Source organism: Grammomys surdaster, unplaced genomic scaffold, assembly GCF_004785775.1.
Source record: "Grammomys surdaster isolate TR1022 unplaced genomic scaffold, NIH_TR_1.0 196, whole genome shotgun sequence".
In the NCBI taxonomy this organism is placed as follows: domain Eukaryota; kingdom Metazoa; phylum Chordata; class Mammalia; order Rodentia; family Muridae; genus Grammomys; species Grammomys surdaster.
In genome coordinates this window covers 1-19,273 of record NW_021604641.1, presented here as the reverse complement: position 1 = coordinate 19,273, position 19,273 = coordinate 1, and the positions used below count along the sequence as shown (strand labels likewise).

The following is a 19,273-nucleotide window of genomic DNA, read 5'->3' as shown; positions in this document are numbered from 1 at the left end:
AGGAAGGAAGGAAGGAAGGAAGGAAGGAAGGAAGGAAGGAAGGAAGGAAGGAAGACAAGTCTGTTTTGTGTGGTCTGTGAATTCACTGAATCATGGTCAAATTTCTAGTGACCAGCCCTACAAGCAAGGTTAGATGTTCTTCTCTGCCTGTATTGGTGCCAGAAACCATCAGCCGAGGCAAGCCATGCAGTAACTGGAGCAGGGTGAAGCTAGCTCTCCTGAGCATATGCCCCATGTACTGCAGTGTTGTAGGCCAGAGAGTGACAGGGCCAGCTCTCTAGATCCACGGACATTAACATGGCTTGAGACAACAGCAAACATCAACAAGGTCCATGGCCATATCAGGACCACTGATCAACTAATGGCCCTTAGGAGATGGATGCATGGACCACAAGCCTAACAGGGTCTCAAGCGGTTGTTTACACATGTCAAACACATCAGCATGCCCCCACCCCTACCCGAGGCAGCAAAGCCAGAGGACATCACCAAGGTAACAGACGGCAGCATAGACCTCATATGTCCACATGGATCTCAGGTTTCTTCCAAGCCTGGGGCAACAGCATGGACCACAGACACCAATACGGTCTCTGGTGGTATCGTGGACCATGGTGGTACTTCAAGGAGGTTCATTGCAGAAAGTGAACTTTTCCTCATTTTAGGCCTTTGTCCTTTCCCAGAGCTAGATGAATCTTGAAACTGTGTGGCATGTTGAGGGACAGGGGGTGGGGAGTCTGAGGCTGCATAAGATCCAGGCTGTTGTATTTCATTCTGTGGGACCTACTGGACAATGGCAGCATGTTGAGCTCAGCCCTCTCTCGCACCGGACACTTCTGTCAAGTCTCCAGTTCTGCATCTCTCCCTTGGCACACACCTCTCCATCATATATGTGTTCATTCTAGTAGTGCTGGGTAGCTTCAGGCTGACCCACAGCTACAATGTCCTGACCAGTACTTCTTGTTTCTTTCCCATTATATACAAAAATCTATATCTATATCTATCTATATCTATATACACACACACACATATATGTACATGTATATGTATATATGTGTATATCCTATACTATCCTTAATATATTGAAAAGTAAACATACAAACCAGAAGGTTCTTATCTAACATCTACAGTGAATGAAAACATGTAAACTTTATCTTTTTGGGGTCTTGGGTACCTCATTCCACATGATTGTTTCCAACTCCACCTACAAATTTCCTAATTTCCTCCATTGTGTAAACAGACCATATTTTTTGTTATCCACTCTTCAGTTGATAGACATCCAGGCAGTTTCTATATTGCGGATAGAGCAACAATGAGCATGGATTAACGGATATCTCTGTAGTAGGGTAAGGAGTTAGTATCTGGGTTGCAATTTTATCTTAAGTTAGCTCACTTCTGGTCTCAAATATTTCAAAGCAAAGGTCTTCTTGTGTATGAGCTTGTGTATATGTGCTTAAGCCCTAATCTACTCCTTTCCCTATTCAAATAAACTACAATAAATTTGTCTTCTCTCTCCTGCTATTTTGAGACATACTTTAAACACTGAAAAACTTTCAAATATTCTAATGTGTTGATAAAGTCACCAGTTCTGTATTTTAAGGAAGACTGTTTTTCTTGTTGTTACTTCTGTGAGACTATAGGAAAATCCAGGCTTCACTTAGGAATCAGTTAATTCCAATAGGACAACTAGATTTAGACTCTGCACATGATTCAGAATGTTTCAGGTTAGACACACCTCCGATAGATATGTCTTATTATGTCAGCCTTCACTGCCATTCTCAAATTAACATAACTCCTGACCGTCAGTTCATGAACAGACTAACACATATAACCAGATAAGAAATACTGTAGACCTCAGGCATGAATAGTACAGGCCCATTCCACCTAGGTTTAATTCATGAATTTTCATTGTGCTTAGGCACTCCTATAAATACCTTCACACCAACTCTTTCCCACTCCATGTATATAGTAGGAACATAATTCTGCCCTGTCTTTTTATACTGTTTGAGTGGTGAATGTCTTCATATAGTTTCACGTTATCTTATGTAGAGGATGTTTTATTCAACAACATGGCTGCTCTGGCAAGGAATCACATCCAAAAATCTAATCCATCTGGAATCCCATACTTTCAATACAGAAAGGGTGGAAATACAGATATGCCTTTAGCACACATCTTTAATCCTGAATGATGAAGGCAAAGTTAGTTTGTAAAAAGAAGCAACCATGTGTGAATGTTATGTCTAATTGAGGGGCAAAGTGATGAATAAAAGGATTTCACAGAATGAGTCAGAGATAGGATATGCCTAACATTCATGAGGACAGGAAAGAGAGGTGACTTAACTGTGCAGTAGGGGTGTATGAGTGGGAGAGGGAGAGGGAGAGAGAGAGAGAGAGAGAGAGAGAGAGAGAGCACATTACTGGAACAGTTTTATAGAGACAGGTTCCAGGTAAAGACAGAATGAGCCAGAGAATGAGGAGTTAGATTAGAACAAATTGCCAGAGTTTGTTTGAGATCAAGTAGAGCAATTCAGTTATAACCCAAGTGAAGCCTGTTTGAATCAATTATGTTGGGAAGGAGTTTGGACCAGAACAGCTGAGTTGAACCAGCCAGCCAGAGTTCCAAAAGAACTGAAAAGGGTGAATGTACTAAACAGTAAACCTGCACGATGACAATTATATCTGGTGAATCAAAGTTATATTTATACTGTTACTATGCTTTATTTTTATAAGTAGAATTTACTGTATATAATGCAAATTGTGAGTTTTAAAATACTGTTTAGCTTTGCTACTAGGAAATATTTTATGGACAGATAGCTTTTTATCTACAGATTTATTTTTTGTTTATTACAACTTATAAGATTGCCTAGTAAATTTTCATAAGATTGGGCACATAAAAACCTATATGGACCTGTAATTGTTATGATTAAAAAATAACATATGCATACTGTCTTTTTGAATAGGTATTTCAAATATTGGTGTGGCTTTTTATTACTTGTAGATTGCAAAGGTCCTCCTCCAAGAAAAAATTCAGAAATTCTCACAGGTTCGTGGTCTGAACAATTATATCCAGAAGGCACCCCGGCTACCTACAAATGCCGCCCGGGATACCGAACACTTGGTACTATTGTAAAAGTTTGTAAGAATGGGGAATGGGTGGCTTCTAACCCATCCAGAATATGTCAGGGTAAGTACTTCATGTTTGAAAAACATGTGCTTCCTTGACTGTTACATAAGATGCATTCCATGGACCATATACTAATATTGTATCTCCTTTTCATTTTAGAAAAGCCGTGTAGGCATCCTGGAGACACACCCTTTGGGTCCTTTAGGCTGACAGTTGGAGATGGATTTGAGTTTGGTGCAAAGGTTGTTTATACCTGTGATGAAGGGTATGTTGTTAATATTAAAAGGTGTATCCTTGAAACTGCATAGGAACTCTACAAATTAGTACTTTAGGAAAACTAAATTTTCTATTAACATCTAAAATATAACACATAAATAAAACTACATAGGGAATGGTTTTATTTGGATATCATATGATCTCCATAACATTGGAAAGTAAGCAATTTATGATTGTTCTGGCATAGTGTTGAAATAAGGGAGTATTATGTTGCTATACACAAAAATTAAGCACTCAACTCACAAGTCCTTAATACATTACACTATTGTCCAACATGAGACAAGATAGTTTTGTTATTAGAGACAACAAGAATTGTGAAAACAACTACATTATATGGTACCCTCTTAAAAAAATGTATAGTGTTTAATGTAAACAGGACTTACACAAGAAAAAGTATCTCTCCTGAATGCTATTGTTAAAGTTTAGTAGTATGTCAATTACTCTTACTACATACACACCAGAGGCTAATTTGCCAGAATCATTGACTCCCCTCTCTCAACAGCCACTGGTTCTCCTTTTTGATTTTTTTCAGCTCTCAGTAATTTCTTTTAATTGGATATTTTCTTTATTTATATTTCAAACTTTCCCAGTCCCCCCCCCACCTTAGAAATCCCTTATCCCATTCCTCCTCCCCTGCTTCTATGAAGGTGTTTCCCCATCTACCCATCCATCCATCCACCCACCCTCTCTTGCCTCCTGGCCCTAGCATTGCCCTACACTGTGGCCTCTAGCACCCTCAGGCCCAAGGAGCACGCCTCTCATTGATGCCTGCCAAGGTCATCCTCTGCTATATATGTGGCTGGAGCCATGAGTTCCTACATGTGTACTCCTGTTGTTTTAGTACCTGGGAGCTCTGGGGAATCTGGTTGGTTGATTTTGTTCTTCCTATGATGATGTTGCAAACCCCTTCAGCTCCCTTCAGTTCTTTCTCTAACTCCTCCATGGGAGTCTCTGTGCTTAATCGAATGGTTGGCTGTGAGCATCACCTCTGTATTTGTCAGACTCTGGCAGAGCCTCTCAGGAGATAGCTATCAGGAGCCTGGTATAGCTGACTTCCTGACAGGCACTGGTTCTTATGGCAGATATCTTCACTCACTGCTCAGGTCTTCATTTTCTATCATATAGGAAAATTATAGCTATACTCTTATCCCAAATAAGTATAAAGAAAATTAAACACTTTGAATGGAATCTTTTTAGTTGCCCTTTATTTTCTAATTTGAGGCAATAAACTATAACAAGTTATACTTTTCAGATTTTAGAATCAGCTCCAAAATATCCCAAACCTCAAACACTCAATGTTTATAGCATCTTACTCTGATCCCCTCTCTTATAAAAGCAGAAAATGCTTATGAGCATAGTATTAGCAGGAGAAATAAAAATGATCCACACTTGAAGCCCTTCAAATATGAGCCTTCAAATACGCACTAGATTCTCATTTTTTATTTAGCTTCTCCTTGCTCACAAGTTGAAGGATTTTTCAAACTATTCTTTTTAGCCCAATTTTCTTTCTTTCTTATTTTTTGGAGATTTTATTTATTTACATTTGAGATGCCATCCCCTTTCCCCATTTTCCCTCCCTAGAACTCTCCATCCCATCGCCCCTCCTGCTGTTTGTTTTTATATCATTTAATTACATGTAGGTATTAAGGTCAGTTCTAGGTTGAGGGTCTAGCAATACAATACATGCAAATAGTCAAGGAGCAAGCAAGACAATAAGCACAAATAGTCAAAGAATAAGTAAGCCAATAAACAAAATTCCATCAACACTCCTGTGATCACTGTTTCTAAGGGCTTATCAGGATGATCTAAATATCTGAGCCAACTTCCCTGTCCTAGCCCAAAGTCATTTTCATGTCTGAAGCCTACTTCCTTGTTCTAGCCTAAAATTTAGATTCCTGCCTGAAATTACTTATTTATTCTAGCCTAATATTTAGATTCTTGCCTGAAACTACTTCTTTGTTCTAGGCTAATGTCACTTTTATTCCTGCCCATCATGTTAAAGCTTGTCTTTAACAGCATAAACATGTTGGCAACCAAACTACATTACTTGAACCTGAAAATGGACCCCCAGACAGTGTTATTAAATTAACAGACAGGCAAGCCAAGGACAAGTAAGATTCTTCACAGAGCCTTACCAACCTAAGGCAGAAGTGTATTGCTTTGGATAATGCATATTCGGTAAGGAAGGTATTGTCAGAATGACCTAAGACAGGCTCAGTCTTGTTTATAAAAAAAGGGGTGGGGGGAGATGTGGAGAGCTTTTCTGCTTGGCAGAAATCTGACATTGACCAAGGACAAGGAAGTAGACTTTAGGCAGGAATCTGACATTAGGCTAGAACAAAGAAATAATTTTAATCTAATTTTCAAGGTCACTGAAGACCTTATTACATAAAGCCAACAAAGATTGTTTGGCATGGATTTTCCAGGCTACTCCATTCTTCATCTTCAAATTAGCTCAGCCTAGGCCAGCCTTCCTGATTTGGGTTTCACTCTTGTACAGAAAAAGGAAATCAGAACTCATATACGCTCTTCATTTGAATTCCTCAGTCTCAGAACTTAATATTTACAATTTGGTGAAGAAATATAAGATATATATTTGTAGGTATTAATGTTTTCCAGCCCACTTTTAATAAAGATGCAGCCTCTCCTCTAACTCACCACCCAGCAGTGGTAGTGGAAGAGAAACGTTATTAGGATATGGTAAAAATGGACCTGTTCAGCAATCGTTCTTTGGGGGGTGAGCTTGACCTTCTTTGACAGCAGTTCAGTCACCTAGCAAACACCAATATGACTCAGGAGATGCAGAGTAGTGCTCTAGGCAAGCAGACAGTAAACAAAAGCTGGAAGCTACAGACCAATCCTTTGGCAGGTCAACACCAGGCACAAACCAGCAGCTGCCCAAATCTGAAGGAACCAACCATCCTGATGTAAGGCTGTGGAATCTGCAAACTGCTGCAGGAACCTCAGGAGAATTTCTTGGGAGAGTTTCTCAGTGGCAGCCTAGTGAAGAATAGTGAGGCAGAGCAAACTGAATCAACGCTGAGTACTTGTCTCCCACTGTGTAATCATAATTATACTCCTTCACCAAGCATCCTTTCACATATGTGTGAAACTAGAAGTTTCCACTTCACTTACTTACATCTAATTCTTGCTCCCTTGGACTCATTGTTATCTCTTTCATCTTGTATGGCAGAACCTAACTAGGTCAATAATTTTGTATATTGAATCTGAATTACCAACAGAAATCTGTTGGTCAAATTACTGACAATTATCAGTTAAAGTCCTCACGAAATGTAGGATAAAAATAGGTAAAAGTAGTTCATATTAATTTAAATTTCTAATGAAGAATGTTTTATCTATCTTGAGGAATAGTTGTTTTCTAACCAGAAGTGAAAAGTAAGGATAGGATAGTGTAATGGCCCATTCTGCTCCTCTGGTCCGCGGGTCAGGGCCTAGCAAGAGAGAGAGTGGGGATGGAGACGTGAAGAATGGAGACAAGATGGGGGTCTGACCACTAGGTCAAGTCTCTCCTCAAGTCTCTCCTCAAGTCTTGCCTCAAGTCTCACCTTTATTGAAAGGAAATCAAGGGTATATATAAGAACAAGCAGGGGGATGTAGCTGAAGACACTTTACCATGTGCACCCTGCAGCTGGGAACAATAAGCAACAAAACAAATATGTGAGAAAAGCAAGATAATTATCAGAGAGTGCTCAGCTGTTGTAGGCTGTTGAAAACAAGTCTCTTGTCAGGGTATACGGCTCAAGATGGCTGCAAAAATGATAGCCTCTTTCTGCTCAGAGTCGGCTCCCAACAGGCCCCCCTTTTTAAATTTGTTTTCAAAAGGGAAGGCTGGAAAAACTTACGGAAAACGTGTCTGTCTTAGATTGAAACAAAGGACCCCAGCCTCCCTTTCCTGTTTCTGGATACTCAACAGCCATTGGTTGAGCTCCTGTCTTAGGATGGTGAGGCCTCCCAGTTTGGGGCAAGGGTCTTGAAGTGTTCTCTTACCCATCATTGACTATCTGGCTTAGCGCGTAAGTTAGGGGTTAATCAGTCTTAATGACAGAGGTTTTGGAGTCCCCTACTTCCAGCCTGTAATAACGGACCTGTATGGGTTTCATTTGAATAGTGTCTATTCCTACAAAAGCCATCAGTTTGTTGAACAATGTGAACCCAAGAGACAAGAGACTTAGCAATGCTTGATTGGTCAGTGCAAAAGCAACACTCTTTTTAGGGTAGCACATAACTCCTTCTGTTAGAGGAGTAAAAAGTATAAGCCTCTTCTATTCTGTAGCACTATTTCAGCTAAGAAGGATAATGAATTTTACAAATGCATTATAGCAGATTCCATTCTTTCTAAATCTAAATCTATAGAAGTACAGAACTGATCATAGCTTTGATCTTAACAAAACAAATAAAGAAAATCCCCATTCCTGTCCCAGTCAATCTTAACCCCCCCCCAAAAAAAACAATTATAGTAATGGGTTTTCTCCTGAGTCTAAACAATGTACCCCACTAAATCATAAATCAGGGAACCAAAAGTCCAATAGAGCCACCCTGGAGGTGTGGGTGGTGATGTCTTCTTCCACACTGAGAACTTCCCAAATCCAGTATGCTGGTTGATCCGCTCCTGTTTGAAGACAATTGTGAAGCATCTTCATGTTTCCTGTAAAGAAAAAATACGCTTCTCGGGGGTTTATTCTCCCTGGATTTGTTATTGTTGTCTATTTGTTTGATCAGTCTCTCTGGCAGTCAGCATATGGCATCTGCCGTTTGGGAATATATGCAGACAGAACCTCTTCCCCAGATAAGTACTGGATCTGGCCCATTCCAGGCTGCAGTTAATGGGTCTTTCCAGAGGACTGTTGCAAAATTCTTTTTGGCATCAGGATGCCAGAATCTATCTGCAGCAGATTTTCCTTCAGAATCCAAAGTTAAAAAATTTAAAATAAAGAGCGTGTGATGAAGGATATTTCTGCGGGACCCTTTAGTATGGTACCATTCCCCACTTTTAATTTTTTCAAATTGACATTTAATGGTTTGATGTGCCCTTTCTACCTTGGCCCTGTGGATTATATGGAATACCCGTTTTATGTAGTATTCCCAATTTTTCACAAAATTGGTGGAAACTGGAGCTTGTATAACCTGGGCCATTGTCAGTCTTGATCTGTTTTGGCACACCCAATATAGCGATTGTAGCAAGCATATGATTGATCACATGTTTGTTTGCTTGCTTCTCCAGTTTGTAATGTCGCATAAATAAAACCACTGTATGTATCTCCACATACGTGTATATATTTTTGATTTCCAAATTCATTATAATGGGTAACATCCATTTGCCAGAGACTGTTTGGTATCAGTCCCTTTGGATTCACACCTGAATGAGGAACTGGTAAAAGTTTAACACATGATTGACATTGTTTGACAATTTGTCTAGCTTGTTCTCTGGTAATTTTAAACATGATCTTTAAAGTTTTAGAATTAAGGTGATGTAACTCATGAGCCTTTATGGCCTGTTCTAACTTAGATGGCAGATCTGATAAAGTCACTGCAGCTATACGAGTGGATAGATCTGCCTTGGTGTTTCCTTCAGCGAGAGGACCTGGTAGCTCAGTGTGGGCTCTCAGGGGTCCTATAAAGAATTTACACTTTCTCCTCAAAATTAATTGTTGGCACTCTAAAAACAAATCAGCTGCTTCTGAGGAGTGCTTTATTTGTGCAACTGTTTCTAGCAGAGGAATAGATTGAGCTATATATGAACTATCTGTGTAAATATTAATGGTTTCATTTGGAAATGCTTGAAACACAGCAAAAACAGCATGTAATACAACAAATTGAGCTGACACAGCTGATGTAGCAAAGGAAATTACTTGATCCTTAAAGGCATAAGCAGCAGTTCCTGCTGAGGACCCATCAGTGAAAACCAGCAATGCTTCCTTTATAGGTGCATGCACAGTACGAGATGGAAAAACAAATGCATGGCGATTACAAAATTGAACTAATTTGTCTGGTGGATAATGGTTATCTAGTTGACCACCAAATGAAGCACATGCTATAGGCCAAACTTTAGAACTCTGCATAAGCCAATTAACCTGATGTCTTTTATATGGTTGTACTATGACATCGGGATCTTTTCCAAAATATTTTCAACTGTTATATCTGCCTAACATAATCATATCTGCTACAGCTGCATAGTATGGATAAAGAATCTTTTTAGGGGATGAGGGAAGATGAACCCATAATATGGGTGCAGTTTGCCAAAAAACTGCAGTAGGAGTTAGTTTAGTGTTAAAAGTAAGAAAATATAAAGGCTTAGAATAATTAATATGAGTTACAAATTGGGATGAAATAGCATTCTCAACCTTCTGTAAGACTTTTCTACCCTCTTCTGTTAGAGCCCTGCCAGACTTAGGGTCAGGATCTCCTTTGAGAATGTCAAACAAAGGTTTCAACTCTCCTGTCATAAGTTTCAAATATGGTCGTAGCCAATTAATGTCTCCCAACAGTTTTTGAAAATCATTAACTGTCTTAAGTGAATCAGTCCTCAAGGTAGCCTTACTGTTAATAATACGTGGACCATTAATTTGAAATCCAAAATAAGTATATGGATCTTGTAATTGTACCTTTTCTGGTGCTATTTGTAACCCTGCAGTCTGTAAAGCTGTTTTAAGATCATAAAAGCACTGGAGTACCTGTTTTCCATCTTTTCCTGCTATTAAAATATCATCCATGAAATGAATCATGTAGATTTGCTTCCACATGGTTCTAACACTGTCTATGGCAGAAGCCACAAACTTTTGGCACAAGGTAGGACTGTTAGCCATACCCTGAGGCAAGACTTTCCATTGATATCTTTTCATAGGTTTTCTAAAGTTTATAGCGGGAACACTAAAAGCAAATCGCTTTCTATCATTAGGATGCAAAGGGATAGTAAAGAAATAGTCTTTTAAATCTATAACTATTTTATAATAGCCTAAAGGTATGGTCACTGGTGTGGGCAGCCCAGGTTGTAAGGCTCCCATCAGAATCATGGTCGTGTTAACAGCCCTCAAGTCTTGCAACAATCTCCACTTTCCTGACTTTTTCCTAATGACAAATATTGGGGTATTCCAGGGAGAGTTAATCTCTTCTAAATGTGGGGACGAAGACAGGGTCTGATCTATTCTCTCCTTAAGTCTCACCTCAATTGAAAGGAAATCATGGGTATATATAAGCACAAGCAGGAGAACAAAGCTGAAGACATTTACCACCTGCACCCTGCAGCTGGGGGCAATAAACAACAAAACAAGATATGTAAGAAAAGCAAGATAATTATCAGAGTGTGCTCAGCTGTTGTAGGCTGTTGAAAACAAGTCTCTTGTCAGGGTATATGGCTGAAGATGGCTGCAAGGTGATAGCCGCTTTCTGCTCAGAGTCTGCTCCCAACAGGATAGGCTTATTGTGTCCCTTTATTTTGCTCATGCTTTGCCTATGTCCTAAGCCTATGTTCAGTTCTATTTCTTTATCTAAATTTTCTCGGCTGAATATAGGTTTGATTACATACTATGTAGTAGAGTGATTCCTTATGAGCAATGATTTTATTGTCCAAAATCATCGTGAATGATTTTAAGATGACATTGGAAACTGCTTTTTCTCTCTGTATGGTCAACTATTTTTTATTACTTTCCATGAAATACGTCCACTAAGGTTTTGTGTAGAATTTTATAGATTGTCTGAAGGAACTTAGCACAATGGATGGGTCTCTACAGTGGATACAAAGTCTTTACCAGGAATTTCATTTCTTTTCTGTTGGAAAAGAAATTGTTCTATCTCCTCTACAGCAAGTATCAAATAAACCCTTAACTCCAGGATCCAAGAATAACATATTCTATTGAAGTATTTTCTTTCCATAAAGTTTTAAGAGCAAGATAAAAATAATTAAGAATGACAATTATTTTTTCCCTTTGAAATCTCTTACTGGAGGATATCTAAGACTGTATAGAGCTTTAAACTACATAAAACACATGATGTCTCAACACAAATTATACTTGTGCTTTTAGGTATCAACTCTTAGGTGAAATTGATTACCGTGAATGTGGTGCAGATGGGTGGACCAATGATGTTCCAATATGTGAAGGTAAATGAAAAACAGATTTATATGTATGCTTAAATATTTAAAATAGATAAGATTTCCAAACTGTGTAGAAAAATATTCTTAAAGTATATACTTATCTATTTCATATATATATTTCTTCAATTCCTTTTTTACAGTCCAGTCATTATCTCCCTCCTGGTCTGCCCTCTGACTGTTCTTCATCCCACTCCTCCTCCCCAGTTTTTAAGAGGATGTCCCCACCCTCTTCACCATTGCCCCGTGAGACCTTCCCACACTACAAGGCCTCAAGTCTCTCAATGGTTAGGTGCCTCTTTTCTCACTGAGGCCAGACCCAGCAGTCCTCTGCTGTATATGTATCAGGGGCCTCATATCAGCACATGCATGCTGCCTGGATGGTGGCTTGGTCTCTGAGAGATTTTGGGGGTTCAGATTAGTTAAGACTGCTGGTCTTACTGCTGGTTGCCTCCTCTTCAACTTGTTTTAGCTTTTCTCTAATTCAACCATAGGGGTTCCCGGCTTCTGTTCATTAGTTGGGTGTAAATATATGCATCTGACTCTTCCAGCTGTTTGTTAGGCCTCTCAGAGGGCAGCTATGCTAGACTTCTGTCTGTAAGCACACCAAAGCATCAGTGATTCTGTCAGACCTTAGAGCCTCAGCTTGAGATGGATCCCAATTTGGACCAGTCACTGAAAATCCTTTCCCTCAGTCTCTTCTCCATTTTTGCCCCTGTAGTTCTTATTTATAATATCTTGTATTTGTATCACTATTATGAGAACACTAAGTCTAGAGGATGGTGAATTTCTTAGTACTAGTGTTCATTCCTTGAGGTGTTAGGTTTGACACACATCCTCATCAATAAAACTCAAAACTTTCTAAAAACATAATAAATATGAATAGAGATTGATATAATTTTATGATCTAAGTTCTGAATATTAGAAATACCAAAGCCAATTTTTGTTCATTTTATATTTCAAACAACAATAATACACATGATCATCACTAGCTTATAAAAAAAGATCACAATTTGAAGTATGTTTATGAAGCATGACATCCCTAATAACCATCTAATTACAGGGATGTAGGCTATCACTGTGGTAGAGAATGCTATGGAAATATCTTTCAACAATATGATGCTGTGAAGGTATTCCCATAACCTTAAATTTAGGGAAAGAAGGAAGGACACGTATTAAAAATGAACTCTTGCTTTTCACTTCTTGCTCATATGTTGCTCATATGTAAAGCAAACAGCAAGAATGAGAAAATACAGGTCTTGTTTGTGAGTTTGGAGGAAACATGTAAATAACAAAGGTCCATCCAAATGCTGTGTCCTACTTCCTTGGGAAGTAATAAATGAGAGAAAGAAGAGGTGGAGTGGAAGAAGAGAGAGAAGGAGAATGTCATGGACATTCTCCTATAGAGACTTTTCAAGTGAGGAAAGGAGAAATTGTTCCAGGGAACATCTACATCACAATTTGCATGATACTTGTTTAAAATTGAGGTTTGAGGCCTCCAGATGGCCTGTTGAGTCAGTGTCTTTGGGTAATAAGACAAGGAAACCTCTCTAGGGTATCCTTTGCATCCAAAGTTTCCTTCAGGAAAGTAACTTCTAATTCATTCATGACAGAGAAATTTTAAGTAAAAAAATATTTTTAAATATTTTGAGCACTTAGGTGAAAAGGAAGGAAATATTACAGTTTTTTTCTATCAGAGGGAATATCTTAAAATTCACTACTTTTACATCTTACTAGAATGCAATATCACATTGCTTTGAAGCATCAATAAAACATTTGTATTAGACTATTCCAAAAACTCATATTTGTTCACAATTTAGGAGACACTTGCTATCATGAAGATGTAAACTATCACTATAAGTAATAGTTTTCTTTTCCCATTCCCATAGAAGGTGATAAGCAAACTACTTGTGTTACTTAGCTTTTATATGTTGCAAATAGTGATACTGAATATTTCAAACACTGAAGTCATTTCTTCCAGGGTTCGCATGCTGCGTTCTGGGGTTTTAATTCACATACATGTGCTTTATGTGGAAAGTTTCAAGTTCTGTTAGTAAAAGACACACTTGTATTTTCAGTTGTGAAGTGCTTACCAGTGACTGAACTGGAGAATGGAAGAATTGTGAGTGGTGCAGCAGAACCAGACCAGGAATATTATTTTGGGCAGGTGGTGCGCTTTGAATGCAATTCAGGCTTCAAGATTGATGGACAGAAGGAAATGCACTGCTCAGAAAATGGCCTTTGGAGCAATGAAAAGCCACAATGTGTGGGTAAGGTACACATATGTGTCTGCTTCATAATTGAATTATTTTAGCTATTCTAGTGAAATATATATATTTTAAATCACATATTTAATTAAAATAGATTTGCACCACTCTAATACTTACTAAGCATGACTGTTTCCCTGTAATTGAAGTTTTTTTTGCATGAACTCTTTTATTTTGCCTTCAGAACAATATATTTCATGCCCTTGTATGATCTCTTTAATGAAATAGCCAGGGTGTCCATGAATAACATGGCTTAATGTCTTGGATAGGATGTAAATACAGATTACAACCTGGTGTTCCTATTCAGTCTAAGATCAGCATTTCTGGTGAGTGTTGTAAAACTCGCTTGTATAGCATTTTTTTTTATAAAAGTTTTGGAAGCCAAAAGTTTATTGTATGTTTACAATTACACATCATGATGACATTTTGATTTCAACTTTCATTGTTAAGAAGTATATTTGCTAGGAATATATTTGTTTCAAGTTTTAGTTTTGAAGACATTCTAATTTTAATTAATATTGGTAGGAAGTAATTATAAATCTGTGCATATGTATATAAAATAGATATACATACACACACACATATATATATGTATATACATATGTCACAAAACACACACAAACATACATATGTATTGCAAGTTTAAAATCAGTTTTACATATGTTAATTGAATCTACTAAACCAAAGTTATATAATAAATTGTTAATTAATATATCTTTGATTTTTTCCTTTTTGTTCTTCTTCTCTTTCACTGCCTCCCCAATCTTCCCCCACATCTGTTTCTTCTTCCTTTTTCTCTACCTATACTACTTCCTCCTCCTCCTCCTCCTCTTGCTCCTCCTCCTCCTCCTCCTCCTCCTTGGAGACAGCCTTTCATAATGTATTCATGGCTGGCCTGAACCTGATATGTAGTCCAGAGTTCATATAGCTTCTATCTTACAGCAGTCTCCTCAAAGTTGTCATATGAGTTTTGAGATTACCTCCATGTGGCACTGTACTTACACTATATTTATTTTTAATATTATCTAACATCTTGTCTTGAACATTTTCAGCATTCTTTAGCATTATCTACCTTACCCTAATGAAGTCAGGGTTTACTTCTTTTCAAATTTAGTTTTATTTTGAGATAACAACTACATAATTTCCTTCCTTCAGGACTGACTGTTTGCTGCTGACAACTCTTTCTAACAGCACTGATTCTTCATGAAAATAATGATATAACAATAATTATATTCAGTGTGGCATATACTTCACACATTGAAGTTTAATGGGTGCAACCTATATGAATATAGTTAATTGTTTATGGCTAATGAAACCTAGGAAATTCTGATCCTTGAGATTAGTTTTCTTCATAGTGATTTTTTTTATTCTTTAATCTTTTTTTTTCAGTCCAGTCTTTATTCCCCTCTCAGTCTTCCATCTGACTGTTGAACATCCCATACCTCCTCTTCTGGTCTCCAAGAGGATGCCTATACTCCCCCACACCCACCTCATCAGACCTATCCACTTTCTGGGTCATCAAGCCTCTTGAGGGTTAGGTGCTTAAAGGACACATACATTATATTCTAGTGAAAATAAAGAGGACAAGCATAACAGCCCTCAGAAGGCTAGATGGAGAAAGCTGAAAAAAAAAACCACCAAATTATCTACAGCAAGATTCAGTTCAGAGACTCATCAGCTGTTCATGGAGTCCCAATGTAGGATCCTGCTGCATTACTGTGGAGATTAGAACAAACTTCCAATAGGAAACTGAGATATCTAACTAAGGATACCACCAATGCTCACCTTATTGAACAAATTATTTTGTTAGACTTAGAGAGTAGAAATGTCTCAAAGAGAGCTGCATCAGCAAAAGCATAAGCAATGGGGAAGGCTTACAAAAGCTAGGAACCTGGAGAACATTGCACAGCTTGTAAGATCCATAGTTTGGAGGGTGTCTCTTTCATGTAGTTCACATAGTCTGAGGGTCTTTCGTGAAGCTCAGCTGATCCAAAAGTGCTTAACAGCACTTACTACTGCTTATGTATGCACGGGGAGGGAGGGAGGGACCTAGTCAATATGGTCAACTTCAAGGATTTCCTGAAGCTTTTGAATTGTTTACTTTCTGAGCTTCCTTGGAGGATAGGATGTTTTACTTCCCTTTAGAGCAGTGGTTCTCAACCTGTGACCCCTTCCGAAGTCAAACAAACCTTCCACATGGGTTGCCTAAGACTGTTGGAAAACATAGATATTTACATTACAATTCATAACTGTAGCAAAATTACAGTTACCAAATAGCAGTGAAAATAATTTTATGGTTAGGGGGGTCACAATACAGGAGGAACTGTATTAAAGCATAGCAGCATTGGACAGGTTGAGATCCACTGCTTTACTGCATCCTATTTCCATAAGTGCTTCCCTCCGAGATGGAGTCTTTTATCATATTTATTTATTTATTTATTTACACTCCAGATTTTATTCCCCCCAAGCCCCATCCACCCTCCAACTGTTCTATGTCCCATACCTCCTCCCCACCCCCCACCCCACCCCATCCCCCTCACTCCCCATCCCCATCCCCCTCACCTCCCATCCCCCCACCCCCACCCCCCAACCTCACCCCCACCCCCACCCCCCACCCTCCACCCCCAGTCTCCACAAGAATGTCTCCACCCCTCACCTCCCACTGCACCTGACCACTAAACTCCCTGGGGCCTGGTTGGTGGTCTAGTGCTTGAGAGATCTCAGGATTCAGGTTAATTGAGACTGCTGGTCCTCCTAGAGGGTTTCCCTCCTTCTCAGCTTCTTTCAGCCTTTCCCTAATTCAACCATAGGGGTCAGCAGCTTCTGTCCATTGGTTGGGTGCAAATATCTGCATCTGACTCTTTCAGCTGCTTGTTGGGTCTTTTGGAGGGCAGTCATGATAGGTCCCTTTTTTAAGCACTCCACAGCCTCAGTAATAGTGTCAGGCCTTTGGGACCTCCTCTTAGCTGGAACCCACTTTGGGCCTGTTGCTGGACCTTCTTTTTCTCAGGCTCCTCTCCATTTCCATCCCTGTAGTTCTTCCAGACAGGAACAACTATGGGTCAGAGTTTTGACTGTGGGATGACAACCCGCTCTCTCATTTGATGCCTTGTCTTCCTTTTCGAGGTAGGCTTTATAAGTTCCCTCCCCCTACTCTCAGGCATTTCACCTAACACTCCCTTTGAGTTCTGAGAGTCTCTCAACTCCCAGGTCTTGGTGCATTCTGGAGGGTTCCCCCCAACTTCCTATCTCCCTAGGTTGCCTGTTTCCATTCTTTCTGCTGACCCTCAGGGCTTCAGTCCTTTTCCCTCAGACAATAGCAGATCAGGTTCCCCTCTTTCCTCCCTCCCGTCTTTCCAGGTCCCTCCCTCCCTCCCCACTTGTGATTGCTTTCTTCTCCCTCCCAAGTGGAACTGGGGCATCCTCACTTGGTCCCTTCAGCCTGCTGACCTTTTGAGTTCTGTGAACTGTATCTTGGGTATTCTGTATTTTTCTTTCTTTCTTTTATTTGTGTGACTAATATCTACATATTAGTGAGTACATACCATGCATGTCCTTTTGGGTCTGAGTTATCTCACTCAGGATGATATTTTCTAGTTCAATCCAATTGCCTACAAAACTCAAAATCATCATTCACCACCATCAAGTAGACTTCCTCCCAGGGATGCAAAGTTGGTTCAATATATGAAAATCCATTAACATAATCCACTATACAAATAAACTCAAAGAAAAAAATCATATGATCATCTCCTTAGATGCAGAAAAAGCATTTGACAAGATAAAACACCCATTCTTGTTAAAAGTATTGGAGAGATCAGGAGTCTTTTAAAGAAAATTGCTACTCAACAGTTGAAGAGAGAGAAGTCAGTAAGAGAATGAATATAGGCCCACACAGTTCCTGCTTGTCATAAATAGCTCACCTCTTGTTCAGATTGATTTGGGTAAAGATAAAACATTTCAAAGTGATCTTTTAAAAGTTTTTTTTTTCATTTCTTTTAATTGGATATTTTCTTTATTTACATTTCAAATGTTATCCCCTTTCCTGGTCCCTCCTGAGACCCCCATCCCATCTCCCTTCCCTTGCTTCTATGAGGGTGTTCCCTCACCCATCCACCCACTCCTGCCTCCCCACCCTTGAATTTCCCTACACTGGGGCATCAGGCCTGTACAGGACCAAAGGCCTCTCCTCACATTGATGTCAGACAAGGCTATCCTCTGCTACATATGCAGTTGGAGCCATGTATACTCCATGTATACTACTTGGTTGGTGGTTTTAGTTACAAAGAAGGAAAAATGGATTAAAAGGATGGAAGAAGATGCTTTGAAAGACCAGTTAGTAGTGCCATAGTCTCAGAGTACTGTATTTGAGAGAACTTTGTTAAATGTGGTTGCTAGGAATTTCGCAGGTTTGTTTCCTCTCGTTTTGGTTTTTGCTTTTTGTTTGTTTGTTTGTTTGTTTTATTATTTTATTATATATATATATATGTATATATCTATATATATATGTGGTGAAGGCATCATGACTTTCAAAGATCAAATGAAAATTAATAGATTTTCTGGAAAAAGTACTGTGTCTTGAAAATTACTGTCAATAATCAGAAGTTGTATTATTTTCCAGATTATTGAAAGAAATATTAACTCATAAACCTGTGTCTATTTTTATTTTCACAAGATTGTTACTGGCTCTCATTTATTTCAAGAGTCTAATTTGCCATCATGTTCAATATAATTAATAATAAACTTTTAATTTCTTTCAAAAATGAAAATCTGAAACAACAGATACGTGATCAAGAGGGCAGTCATGCCAAAGCAACTTTTGTTTTTGTTTGCTGATTTTGACTGATTGATCTAATGGGAACAAAACACTGTCATTGTAAAAATATGACATACTCAGCAGATTTTCTTTCATAGTAAACATCTACAATTACTTTCTTGCATTTAGAAATTTCCTGCACGCCACCGCGAGTTGAAAATGGAGATGGTATATATGTGAAACCAGTTTACAAAGAGAATGAAAGATACCAGTATAAGTGTAAGCAAGGTTATGTGTACAAAGAAAGAGGGGATGCTCTCTGCACGAGTTCTGGATGGAGTCCTCATCCTTCCTGTGAAGGTGACATTATTCTTATTTTCTATGTCTTTTATTATTTAAGAAGTAAAACAGTGAATGGAAAAGAAAGATGGCATCACAAATCCATGCATTGAGCTTAACCATCTGTTTCCATGATGTTTATGAATCCTAATCAGAGAAGCAGTATCTCATTAGTCCTCTGACATTAAACCTCTGCATAAGATTAGCTCCAAGTGTCCTCCTAAATAGACCGTTTATCCTCTAAAAGATAAAACTACAACCTATAATATAGTTATTTTGTATCAAGACTTGTGCTTAAGAGGAAGGTTTCAAACAATCATTCCAGTTTCAGCTGAATCCAGTTTTCCATGGAAGCATTAGGATTCCATAGAATATTCATACCATACCAAGTAACATAGAGCAGAGTTGAAGCT

At 38.7% G+C, this 19,273-nt stretch overlaps 1 protein-coding gene across 1 annotated transcript in view; it reads left to right on the top strand.

Annotated features, from left to right (window-relative positions):
* Positions 1 to 18,904, top strand: part of LOC114623302 (complement factor H-like) — a gene marked incomplete at its 3' end in the record, with an annotated part of 35,051 nt that extends 16,147 nt beyond the window's left edge. The window contains exons 2-6 of the mRNA XM_028769964.1: positions 2,993 to 3,178; positions 3,278 to 3,383; positions 11,434 to 11,510; positions 13,580 to 13,771; positions 18,711 to 18,904. Coding sequence (XP_028625797.1) covers positions 2,993 to 3,178; positions 3,278 to 3,383; positions 11,434 to 11,510; positions 13,580 to 13,771; positions 18,711 to 18,904 — 755 coding nt within the window. The remainder of the gene's footprint in view (positions 1 to 2,992; positions 3,179 to 3,277; positions 3,384 to 11,433; positions 11,511 to 13,579; positions 13,772 to 18,710) is intronic.
* Positions 18,905 to 19,273: the final 369 nt, after the last annotated feature.